The 12972-nt window shown below is 44.2% G+C and overlaps 1 protein-coding gene across 2 annotated transcripts in view; it reads right to left on the bottom strand.

Annotated features, from left to right (window-relative positions):
• The window catches only part of pla2g7 (phospholipase A2, group VII (platelet-activating factor acetylhydrolase, plasma)), a 176461-nt gene that overhangs the window by 60522 nt on the left and 102967 nt on the right, over nt 1–12972 (bottom strand). For both annotated transcript variants that reach the window (XM_085996800.1, XM_085996801.1), the window contains exon 6: nt 1331–1508. In XM_085996800.1, the coding sequence (XP_085852926.1) occupies nt 1331–1508 (178 nt within the window). The remainder of the gene's footprint in view (nt 1–1330; nt 1509–12972) is intronic.

The raw sequence follows: 12972 nt of genomic DNA, 5'->3' as shown, positions 1-12972 counted from the left end.
ATGACATAGTTTGTGACTCTGACAAAGGTAAACTATCCCTCCTCATCCCCCTTGACTTGTCTGGAGCCTTTGACACGGTTGACCACTCCATCCTTCTCCAACGGCTCTCCACCATCGCCCAGCTGGGTGGGACTGCACTCGCCTGGTTCCATTCTTATCTATCTAATCATAGCCAGAGAGTCACCTGCAATGGCTTCTCTTCCTGCTCCCACATCGTTACCTCTGGTGTCCTCCAAGGATCTATTCTTGGCCTCCTTCCATTTCTCATCTATATGCTGCCCCTTGGCGACATCATCCAAAAACAGTCAGTTTCCACATGTACGCTGATGACACCCAGCTCTACATCACCACCACTTCTCTCGACTCCTCCACACTCTCTAAATTGTCAAAGACTGCCTGTCCGATACAGCTATGGACAAGCAGAAATTTTCTCCAATTAAATATTGGGTGGACCGAAGCCATTGTTTTCGGTCCCCGCCACAAACTCCGTTTCCTAGCCACTGACTTCACCCCTCTTCCTAACATCTGCCGGAGGCTGAACCACACTTCGCAACCTTGGTGTCATATTTGACCCTGAAATGAGCTTCCGACCATATATCCTAACCCATTTCCACCTGCGTAACATCGCCCATGCCTCAGCTCATCCGCTACTGAAACCCTCATCCATGTCTTTGTTAGCTCTAGACTTGACTATTCCAACGCACTCCTGGCTGGCCTCCCACGTTCTACCCTACGTAAACTGCCCGTGTTTTTGCACCAAGTCCCATTCACCCATCACCCGTGCTCACTGACTCCCGGTTAAGCAACGCCTCGATTTCAAAACCCTCATCCTGGTTTTCAAATCCATCTATGGCTTCGCCCCTCCCTATCTCTATAATCTCCTCCAGCCCCACAACCCCCGGGCTATCTGCGCTCCTCTAATTCTGCCCTCGAGCATCTCCGATTATAATTGCTCAACCATTGGTGGCCGTGCCTTCTGTTGTTAGGCCCTAAGCTCTGGAATTCCCTGCCTAAACCTCTCCGCCTCTCTACCTCTTTTTCCTCCTTTAAGACGCTCCTGAAAACCTACCTCTTTGACCAAGCTTTTGGTCACCTGCCCTAATTTTTCCATGTGGCTCGGTGTTAAATTTTTTGTCTTATAATACTCCTGTGCAGTGCCTTGGGAAGTTTTACTACATTAAAAGGCACTATATAAATACAAGTTGTCGTTTATTTTAATTTTAAAATACTAATTGTATAGCTCTGGATCTCTGTGTTACCGTTTGTTTACTGTCTCCACAATAAAACTCAATTCGGTTCAGTAAGCAAGAACAATTTCTTGTTGCGTTACCTGGAGATTCCGAAATGGAAATTCTCGTTCTCCCACTTTAAGTGGCTTGTAGTAAAGCCATTTCTGCTCCAACTGATCTAAAGTAAGTGCTGAGCTGGTGGATGAGGTAGATTGTCTGACTTCATTGACTGTTTCAGTTTTCTCTTCAAAGTAATAGGTTGCTGAAGCTGATCCATCCCTGAAAATGAACAGAGATAATAGTTTTTCAGCAATTTCATTAAAAGGTAGATTTAATGTGATCTTATTGAATGGCGGTGTAGGCTTGAGGGGCCGTATGGCCTACTCCTGCTCCTATTTCTTACGATATCCCAAGTCTTCCTCAAGTTTCATAAACTTTATGGAAAGCTGAGAGATCATTAAATTGAGTCACCCCCCCAATCCAAACGAAAGAAAAACAGTTGTGCACTCAGTCACAATCTCACAGCTTGGCCTCATACGTACATACTGACTGGAATCCTTATTCGTATACTGGGGTATTAAAAAAATGAAATCATATCAGTGCATAAACCCTATGTATTCTTCATTAATGTAACACTTGCCAAGACGTACCACGCATATCTACTAATTTATTAACACTGCATGGAGCAAAGGCTTATCATTTTGGTAATGATTTAAAGCATTGCAGAAGATACACAGAACACATCAGTTTCCATTCTGTTTTCAGCTTTCGCGATGACCTGGCAAATATCGAACTGACACTACTCCCTTTTGCTAATGACTGCTCTCTCAGGTGGGGAGTTAACATTACTGTAAAGGCAACAACTAACAGATGTAAATAGACATTGGACACTGGTCCAGAAAATCATGTGTTGAATTGAGACCATCAAGAAAAATTAAGCTAATATTGCTACTGTATAATAATTGCAAACGCTCTTCAGTTGGCTTGTTAATCTCATCAGATTCACCATGGAGCAAACAAGTAAGTGTCTGGAGAAGTTGGTAGAAGGATAGCAGAGCCCAGTTATTACCATCAGCGAGTGCTCAACAAAGCCTACTTCCACCCAGTGATGGAATACTGTAGCCCTCTTTTGGCAATATGTAGGGAAAGAAAATCATCTCTTGCTCCTGGTCTCAGTACAGACAAGTGGAGTTGACAAGAGCGGCTTACTCAAAACTACAGAGATGTCAAATCATCTACAAGGTTGTGACCAAAGGAACAGACCAATTTATAATGCTTAGGTCAGGCTTAAGGAACACAAGAGTTGCTGCAACAGCACCTCAATCCTAAAATTCATAAAATAACAGGGGCAGAGTTTTACACGTGGCTTATCCTGCCTTTCGATCTCTCCCCCCAACTGTTGTTGCGTGGAACGAAGTCCAAATGCATATTCAAAAGTCACTCACCGAAGCAGGGTTGCTGAGCATGCATTAGCTTATCAGAAATTGCTTATTATTTTCCTGCTATTGTTAGTGATTTTTAAAAATTTTTTTATAAACACATGCTTCTGTGCTCTTAGCAAACACCAGGATCAAATCTGAGACATGTCCTGGTTACAGTAGCAGTGTCTGGTTGCACCTTGTTATTCCATCAGCAGGGGGTGCTGTAGGCTGCAAGATCAAGGGGGGGAATTTTCCCAGCCCTGGGGAGGCGGGTCTGCCGGGAAAATGGCAGAAACTGGGAGTGGGTACCGACCCCGCTCCCAACCCGCCTCCGTGCCATCTTCCCGGGAGGCGGGTCCCCGAGGCGAGAAGGGGATTAGAGCCAATTAATGAGGCTTATCCCAATTTTACCCTTGCAAGTGCGGGCTTCCAGACGGCTGCGAGGCGAGCAGTGGGTCTGTTGGGGTGAGAGGGATCGAAAAGTCCGCTGTGGAGCTGAGTGATGGGTGCAAGTGTGGAGGGGTGAGTGTAAAAAGTGTTGGGAAAAGTTTCCTCACCTTTGCTTCTCCTGCAGGTTTTAACCCTTGGGGATCTGGAGGTGCCTCATCTCAACGGTAGAGATGACAGAATCTGAGATGCAGCAGCCATCTGCTTTCTGCTGAGGAGAGGGGTTTTGGTGAGTCTTTGAGCAAGGGCTCACCTTAGAACAGAAATTGTCAGCGTTTGACAGTTTCTCAAAGCTGTCAAACGCTGACAATAAATTTGACAGATGAACGTCATACGCTGATGTCCTCGGTCACTGGCTTTCCCTTAATTGGCCGGTAAGCCCGCAGGGTGGGCTTAACAAGGTCAATCAAGGGAAAATAGCGTGGGTTGGCCAGACGTCATCGGGGGCGGGACTGAAACCCGACAACCAGCAGTCCCGCCCCCATTGACAAAATCTAGCCCAAGGGGACAGGTTATATTGTAAACTAAAAGAGGAAAGGTTGTGTATTCCGAAATACATTGATTCACCAAGTTTTTGTTTTATTTTAAACATGACAGATGGTCAGTTTTTTTTCCCCCAGTCGTCCAAAAAAAGGTTTACATACTATGGGAAGAACTGAATGGACATTTTTTCACTGTTATACCAGGGAAATCACCATCTTATATAAATTATGTTAACACTTAAATAAGCAAAATACATACAGACAGAGAGCATAGCAATAAAATTATGGGAAATTAATGGCCATAATGGGATTTCAATCTCATAGTAAATTGACAGCATTTGTTGATGCTTTTTATCAGAAGTCAGCATTGAAAGGAAAAAAATTGTTGTACAGCTGATAACATTAATATTTAGAGTTGAAGGATCAATAAGATATTTTAAAAAGTAAAATAATGTTTTGTAAGAACAATTTGAAAAATTCAGTAGATTAACAGAATTCAGCTCTGCCTGAAATTTCTGCAGGGGTTCTCCATATCGTCTGCTTCTTAGGCAGTCCCTCGGAACCGAGGATGACTTGCTTCCACATTAAAAATGAGTTTGCAGGTGACTGATGAGTCCAATGCGGGACCTACAGTCTCTGTCACAGGTGGGGCAGATGGTGGGTGGGGTACTTGGGTTGACGTGTGCTCCTTGCGCTTGACTTCTGCTTGCTCCCGGCGAAGAGACTCGAGGTGTTCGGCGCCTTCCCGGATGCTTCTCCTCCACTTTGTGCGGTCTTGGGCCAGGGATTCCCAGGTGTCGGTGGGGATGTTACACTTTTTCAAGGAGGCTTTAAGGGTGTCCTTGAAGCGTTTCCTCTGCCCACCTGGGGCTCTCTTGCCGTGCCGGAGCTCAGAGTAGAGCGCTCGTTTTGGGAGTCTCGTATTGGGCATGCGGACAATGTGGCCCATCCATCGGAGCTGATCGAGTGTGGTCAAAGCTTCGATGCTGGGGATGTTGGCCTGAGCAAGAACACGGACGTTGGTGCGTCTATCCTGCCAATGGATTTGCAGGATCTTGCGGAGGCAGCGTTGGTGGTACCTCTCCAGTGCTTTGAGGTGCCTGCTGTACATGGTCCATGTCTCTGAGGCATACAGCAGGGCGGGAATCACTACTGCTCTGTAGACCATGAGCTTGGTGCTGGGTTTGAGGTCCTGGTCTTCAAACACTCTCTTCCTCAGGCGACTGTAGGCTGCACTGGCACACTGAAGGCAGTGTTGGACTTAGTCGTCGACGTCTGCCCTTGTTGACAGTAGGCTCCATATCTACTGCCATACCTTCAGCGGAACTCCTGAAGAAATGGCGCAAATGATAAAAGCGGCCATTTACGCCGTTTCCCTGGGGTTTTTGTTGATGGTATGGCAGTGGATTGGGAGGACCCTGTGGAAAATCCACAATCTTTTGCGAAGCCATCGCAATGCTGAACAAGATAAATATCAAGTATACTGCACATCGAGAGAGGTAAAGCTCAACTGAAATAATGAACCATTTTCAATATGATAACTGTAAAGTAGATGCTATACTCGAGTTTATGGAAAATTAATTGCTGAAGTGCAGAAATACTTGCTGGCAGTTGGTCTGTAGCAGCTGTATACTCGGAGGTAGTTAATGTGGCAGCACTGCAATATATACAGGGTAAAGTGATGCAGCACTAGTTCCTCCGGCATCATGGAAACCCATCTCAAGAGGAGGTTTCTTTCCACCAGAGATGCAGCACTACTGGGGACAAACATAAAAAAGAGCTGGCGCTGGATGACATATACTGCCATTTTTTCCCCCCTCATCAGGGCATCTGAGCTCCCAACCCATCTGTATAGACCAGCAGTGTTATTTTTAAATTATGCTTGTACATTTAATCAGGCCAGGAGCAGAATCTAAAGTTCTACAAGTGACTTGGCAGCAACTGTGCATGTACGGCTTTGTGCATGCTCAGTTGCTTCAGCGTTGCCAGTTCTCAGAAATCTGCCCTGCAACATAAACAAGCAGCCTTAACTCAGCGTGGAGCCTCCTCCAATGGAAGTGATTCCACGATATAAAAGGAGTATCTTCTTTGCACGGCCACCTCCCATAGGGTATCATTACACCAGAGTCACTTCAGAAGCATTACTTGCTGGCTGTACGATTCTTACAGCCTGTTTGCAGATAGCTTGTTCTTGTTTAAGTGTCTACTGAGTTCTGGCAAACAATGGTAAATTCCACTCAGATCTGAAGCTGCTTTTATGTTGGAGCAGTGTTCATTTGTGTTCTGGAAGGCCAGCATCTGGGAGCTGGTTTCCAGTACTCAGCTGCTAAATTTGGCTCCTTTATCCCAGTGGCAGACTTATAATCCCATAAAATACTGGGTCTAGAATTTGCCACTGGTATAAGAAAACTGGATTTAGCAGTATAACTGCTAGAATATCTCTTTCAGAATCTGAATTAATACACCAATATAAAAGCAGCAAGAAAGTACAATGGTAAGTGGTCATTGAACTGCTGAGAGAATTGTTACAGCAAAGCAGTGCAAAAGAAAAACAGCATCACCAGAAACCACTTTAAAACGTAATTGTTTTCACAGTGCATCTTTACAAAGATGAAAACGCTGGGACAAGTCATAGTGCGAAGAGAATGTGTCAACAAATCATTGCAGGAAATAATGACACTGTCACAATCTGGCGTAGGAAATGTGGGTAAGGAGTGTGACTAATACAATGTGAATCATTTTGTAGCAAATCCACTGCCTTTTTACAGCAGCATTTTACAGTGCCAAAATAGGGGTCAATTTTACGATTTTGGACTCATGGCACAGATATCATGGGCAGCAAATGGTGCACAGGGAGCTCTCAATCATAAAATTTACCCCAGGAATTCCTGAGGTTACTCTGGTTTAAATCAGTACTAGCTTAGGATACATAAATCAGCTCAAAAAGGGGGGAAAAACTCCATTTATATAGCATTTTATTTTTAACAGCAATATTCCAAAGTGCTTCACATACAATTAATCACCTGGGGGGCTAAATTCGGTTGATTTGTGCCTCCTGTTAGGGCACTAACGGGGTGCAAATCAACTAGTGCCTGGGCGCGGCGTCGCTAACGCCTCCCGCGAAATTCAGTGGGAGGTTAGCACGTGCTAACCGTTAGCGCCATGCGGCGCTGCGCCACTGGCGATGATGTCATCGCCGTGCGCAGCGCCCCGGCTGCAATATTGGGTGGCGCCCCCTGACTTATCACCGGACGCCATGTCTGCCGGGGTCAGGGGGGCCTACCTGCAGCCAGGACGGTGCTAGTTAAAGGGGAGGTGGTGGGCGGCCATTTTTGTTGCTGGCCGCCTGCCAGCAACTGCCCCCGTTGCTGTCCGTGGCCCGTGAAGCCCCTCCGCAGAGCGCCCCCTCCCCGCAGGGTGCCGGCTGCTCTCTGTGAGCCCGGCACTCGGAGTGCCGGGCTCATTTGCCAGCACGCCTGATCCCTGGTGGCCCAGATGGGCGCCACGATATTGACTTGCAGTGTCCCAAAAGGGATGCGGGGCGCTTCCAGTAGTGCCCCTCCTCCCTCTTGGGGCGCTACCTGGGAAAATCGGCTGCGGGGGTGCTAACTTTTTCGGGTCGCTAATATTAGCGCCCCGGAGAAGGTAGCGCCCCCCAATTTTTACCCCTTGAAGTGCAATGATTGCTATGTTGGCAAACATCCCAACCCTTCTGCAGATAGCAAGGCCCTATAAGTGATAATTAGGTAAATGGCCAGTTCATCTATCTTTAATAGTGTTACTCGAGGGAGGAATGTTGGTAAAGATACTGGAAAGCTCCCTACTCTTCTTCAAATAGCACTATGGGATCTTTAATATCCACTTGAACCACAGAGAGGTGCAACCTTGCTTAATATTTTATCCAAAGTTTGCACATTAGACAATGCTGCACTGGAGGTTTGCTTAAGCAAGCATTATACTGTGAATGAATTCAAACTGGTGCAAGACAGCTTCATGAAGTGTGCTTCACACCAGAGAGTTTAACTGTGCTCTGAGTTATACAGCCACTCTCCCATTGATGGACAATCAAAACTGCTTTGCATCAAATTAAAAAGTGGCACTATTATTTGTGGCAAATTATTTGCTTAATTTCTGGTTTGGGGCTTGAACCCAAAACCTTAGGACTCAGAGGCTAGAGTGCTTTAAACGGAGACAAGCTGGCAAATGACTTGAATTCTGAGAATGCATTTCAACAGATTTTAAATGCAATACAATAATTAAAAATAGTTTAGTTGTAAAATAAGTTATGCATGAGGAAAATCATTATGAATTTGACTATGATATTTAATTGTTTGCCACATAAGTGAGAAATAAAGTCAAGCAGTCTGCTTATCACAGGTCACCTCATCAAGGTTTCAGATCTTGAAATGATGCATACATTTATCAGCAAGGCAGCAAGTACAGTTGCTGGAATAACCTCTGACTGTAAAAGTTTCTTAATGTTTTGTTTGAGTCATAATAAATAACATTGCAACAATGCAATGAAATGCAAGTATCAAAGTGCACAATAAAGAATTCTCAACTAATATTGCAGAATAGGGAATTTAAATGTTTCTTGTACACAGTGATTTGAGTTTGTTATACTGTGAATGATTACATTTTACATTGAAATAAATTACATATACGCAAAAGATGCTAGCAATTCAAACAATTTAGCTAATGTCAAACTACAAGAGCAAACTCAAACAAGTTCTGAACATTAGCAGAGCCAAAAGATCAAAGTGCTGCCTTGTAACTATCAGGCATTTGCATCTTTGTACATTGATACATTTTTTAAAATTAGACTCAAGAGTTTCATTTAAAGTACATGCATAAGCAAGATAGGCAGCATAATTCAAATTAAAAGATAAGATTGATTAGTATTGTGAAACCTGAAGATAGTATTATTCCTTGAACAGAGGCCCAACCACCACCACCCTCCTCCACCTGGCTGAACTTGTTCTCACATTGAACAACTTCTCCTTTGACTCCATTCACTTCCTCCAAATCAAAGGTGCTGCAATGGGAACCTGCATGGGTCCTAGCTATGCCTGCCTTTTCATGGGATATGTGGAACATTCTTTGTTCTAGTCCTACTCAGGTCCCAACCCTCACATCTTTTTCCAGTACATTGATGACTGTATCTGTGCCGTTTCCTGCTCTCACCCTGCACTAGATAATTTCATTCACTTTGCTTCCAATTTCCACCCTTCGCTCACCTTCACATGGTCCATCTCCGACTCTTCCCTTCCTTGCCTTCTCCGTCTCCATCTCTGGGGATAGGCTATTGACAAACATTCACTACAAGCTCACTGACTCCCACAGCTACCTGGACTACACTTCCTCCTACACCGCTTCCTGTAAGGACTCTATTCCATTCTCCCAGTTTCTCCGTCTCCGCCGCATTTGCTCTGACGATGCCACCTTCCATACCAGTGCTTCCGACATGTCTTCCTTTTTCCTCAACTGAGGATTCCCCTCCACTGTGGTTGACACGGCCCTTGACCGTGACTGTTCCATCTCCCGCACCTCTGCCCTCACCCCGCCCCTCCCTTCCAGAACCACGAGAGTTCCCTTTGTCCTCACCTTTCACCCCAGCAGCCTCCACATTCAACAGATCATCCTCCGCCATTTCTGCCACCTCCAGCGTGATCCCAACACCAAACACATCTTCCCCTCACCTCCCCTTTCAGCATTCCGAAGGAACCACTCCCTCCGCAACACCCTGGTCCATTCCTCTACCACCCCCAGCACCCCTTCCCCTTCGCCCGGCACCTTCCCATGCAAGCGCAGGAGATGCAACACATGCCCTTATACCTCCCCGCTTCCCACTGTCCAGGACCCCAAACACCCCTTCCAGGAGAAAACAGCAATTTACTTGTACTTCTTGCAATTTAGTATACTGTATTCACTGCTCATGATGTGGTCTCCTCTACATTGGGGAGACCAAACGCAGATTGGGGGACCGCTTTGCGGAACACCTCCGTTCAGTCCGTAAGGGGGACCCCGAGCTTTCGGTCGCCTGTCACTTTAATTCTCCGCTCCACTCCCACTCTGACCTCACCGTCCTCAGCCTTTTACACTGTTCCAGTGAAGCTCAGCGTAAGCTCGAGGAACAGCACCTCATCTTTCGATTAGGCACTTTACAGCCTTCTGGACTCAACATAGAGTTCAACAATTTCAGATCATAACCTCGGCCCCTATCATATATATATATTTTATCCACACTTTTTGTCTGTGTCTTTTTTTCCTTCTCCCCCACATGGCAGCTGTCTTTCATTCTGCCAGCGCAATTTACACTTCATCTAGAGCCATCCTTTGTTTCTTAATCTGTCCCATTACCATCTCCTTTTGCCTTGAATATCTCTTAACCTCTCCTGCCTTCTATCCTATCACAGATCTTCCCTTTTGTTCTTTCATCCCCTCTCCCCTTTCCCAGCCCCTACACTTGCTTAAAAATCTGTTCCATTTCCTGCTTTTTTCCAGTTCTGACGAAAGATCATCGATCTGAAACGTTAACTCTGTTTCTCTCTTCACAGATGCTGCCTGACCTGCTGAGTTTCTCCAGCATTTTTTGTTTTTTATTTCAGATTTCCAGCATCTGCACTATTTTCTTTTTGTAGTATTATCAGCTTTATTTTGTGATCATCAGGAAACATGGACCCAGAAATTGCTGGAAAATTAACGCTGAATTCACAGTGCCTGCCATTACTAGTTTTTAAAAAATTCATCAATTTGTGGCGAAGAAGAGATATACCACGAGTTCTGATTCTCCACAAATTGCTGAACCATTAGCCTTGGCAAAACCAAAAAAATTCCAGCCTTGCCATGAGCCTCTCCGTTGAAATGAATTGCAGGTTATGAAATTGCCAGACTTGTGCCGTAATTGTGAATTAATCTCGCCGCAGCCATTTAGAGCTAATAATTCATGTTATAAGGACCCTATTAATGACGTGATTTATACCCGACATAAAACACAACCTTGGAGGCCTAGAAAGGGCACAATGAAACTGGAGTTTCACTCCCGCAGGTAGTGAGTTGTTCCTATCGGTTTTTTAAACTCTTTATCTGTGTTGGCGGTATTTTTGTGCCAGTCTTGCCACCCACACTCTTGGTTAATGTCAGAAGGCAATATTTTCAGGATACAAAGTTGTTTTGACACTCAGAAATGCAAATTAGATAAGATTTCTTTCAGAGAATAATTTTGGGATGCAGTATGAGTGAGAATGTTTGTACATTTCACACATCTACCTTACCATTCACTCATTATTAACTTCTCAAGGACCAATACAACAATTCCCAAACACAACAGTAGCGCCCCGTTTCCCTCTTGGGGTACTACCAATCAATTTTGGCCGCGGGGGGTGCTAATTTTTCCAGGGCGCTAAAAGTAGCACCCCGGCGAAGTTAGCGCCCCAAAGGGGGCGTGACTCAATTTTTCCCCCGATGACTCTATTCTATAGACACATGAATAACAAAAGAAGTCAGGATAGGGATAGGGCTACTAAGGGGTGCACAAGATAAACTCACAGGTAATGACAGCAAAATGGCAGAAATATTGAATAGCTACTTTGCCTCAGCATTTACCAGGGAAACTAACATGTGGGCATGACATTAGAAGATATAAAAAAAAAGATAAAGATATAAAAAAAAAGATAAAGGCATTTACGATAGAAAGGGGGAAAGATAATTGATAAACTAATCAAACTTAGAAAGGTTAAAACCCCTGGTCTGGATGGATTGTATCCACGTATATTAAAAGTTAGGGAAGAGATAGCAGAGGCACTATTACAAAAATATAAAAATTAATTAGAAAAGGGAATAGTGCCAGAGGACTGACAGACAGCTAATGTTATTCCTATATTTAAAAAGGCAGATAGAACAAATCCTGGAAACTATAGACCAGTTAGCTTAACGTCAGTGGTAGGAAAAATAATGGCATCTTTACTCAAAGTTGTAATAGAAAAACATCTAGAAGCTGAAAATAGAAGAGCAGTCCACATGGATTTCAAAGAGATTATGCTCGACAAACCTTACTGAATTATTTGAAGAAGTGACAAAGAGTAGACAAAGGTAATGCAGTAGACACAATATATTTGGATTTTCAAAAGGCCTTTGTTAAAAAGGTACCACATAGTAGACTCATGACTAAGGCCAGAATATGTGGAGTCAGGGACAGGTAGAAGAATGGATAGTTAGCTGGCTACAAAACAGAAAACAGAGAGTAGGGGTTAAGGGTAGCTACTCAGACCGGCAAAATGTGGGAAATGGTGTTTCACAGGGATCGGTGCTGGGACCACTGTTGTTCACAATTTATATTAATAATTTGGACTCTGGAATCGGAAGTACAATTTCAAAATTGCGGATGACACCAAATTGGGATGTGTAGCTAGTAGAAAAAGGAAGAATGTGACAAAATGCAGGAAGCCATTAAAAGCTTGCAAAATGGCCGTGTAATTAACAAATTAATTTCCATATAGATAAGTGTTAGGTGGTGTATTTTGGTAGGAAGAATAAGGAGGCCATTTACTGCTTAGATAATAAGAGTCTGAATGGGGCAGAGGAGCAAAGGGATCTAGGGGTACAGGTACACAAATCATTAAACATAGTGACGCAGGTTAATAAGGCAATTTAAAAAAGCAAACCAAGCAATGGGGTTCATTTCTGGAGGGACATAACTGAAAAGCAGGGAAGTTATGTTAAACTTATATCGAACGTTGGTTAGACCACACTTGGAGTACTGTGCAGAGTTCTGGTCTCCATATTATAAAAAGGATATAGAGGTATTGGAAAAGGTGCAAAAAGGATTTACAAGAATGATGCCAGAACTGAGAGGATATACTTATCAGGAAAGGTTGAACAGGCTGGGCTCTTTTCTCTAGAAGAGAGAAGGCTGAGGGGTAAACTGATAGAGCTCTTTATGAAAGGTTTTGATCGGGTAGATGCGGAGAAAATGTTTTCACTTGTGGGGAGTCCAAAAACTAGGGGTCATAAATATAAGATAGTCACTAATAAATCCAATAGAGAATTCAGGAGAAACTTGTTCATCCAAAGAGTGGTTAGAATGTGGAATGCACTAGTAATTGAGGAAAATAGCATTGATGTCTTTAAGGGGAAGTTAGATAAGCACACGAGGGAGAAAAGAATAGAAGGAATTTTCCTCAAATCATATCTATATATATAAAGCGGCTCTTCTGTCTGTCCCGATGTCTGTCTGTCTGTCCGCCTGGTCTCGATACGTTTGGAAGTTACAGAGCGTACCGACGCGCGCATCGCCTCAAAAGAAAGCTTGCGATTCCGGACCGGTCATAGGCGTATTTACGTTTCGGCCGGACAAAAACCGCGCCCGCGGTATCCGAAAAACGTTCAGCGTTC

Source organism: Somniosus microcephalus, chromosome 9 (genome assembly GCF_052327205.1).
Source record: "Somniosus microcephalus isolate GS21.2 chromosome 9, FLI_Smic_1.0, whole genome shotgun sequence".
NCBI classification, from domain to species: domain Eukaryota; kingdom Metazoa; phylum Chordata; class Chondrichthyes; order Squaliformes; family Somniosidae; genus Somniosus; species Somniosus microcephalus.
This window is presented reverse-complemented; position numbering and strand designations above follow the sequence as displayed.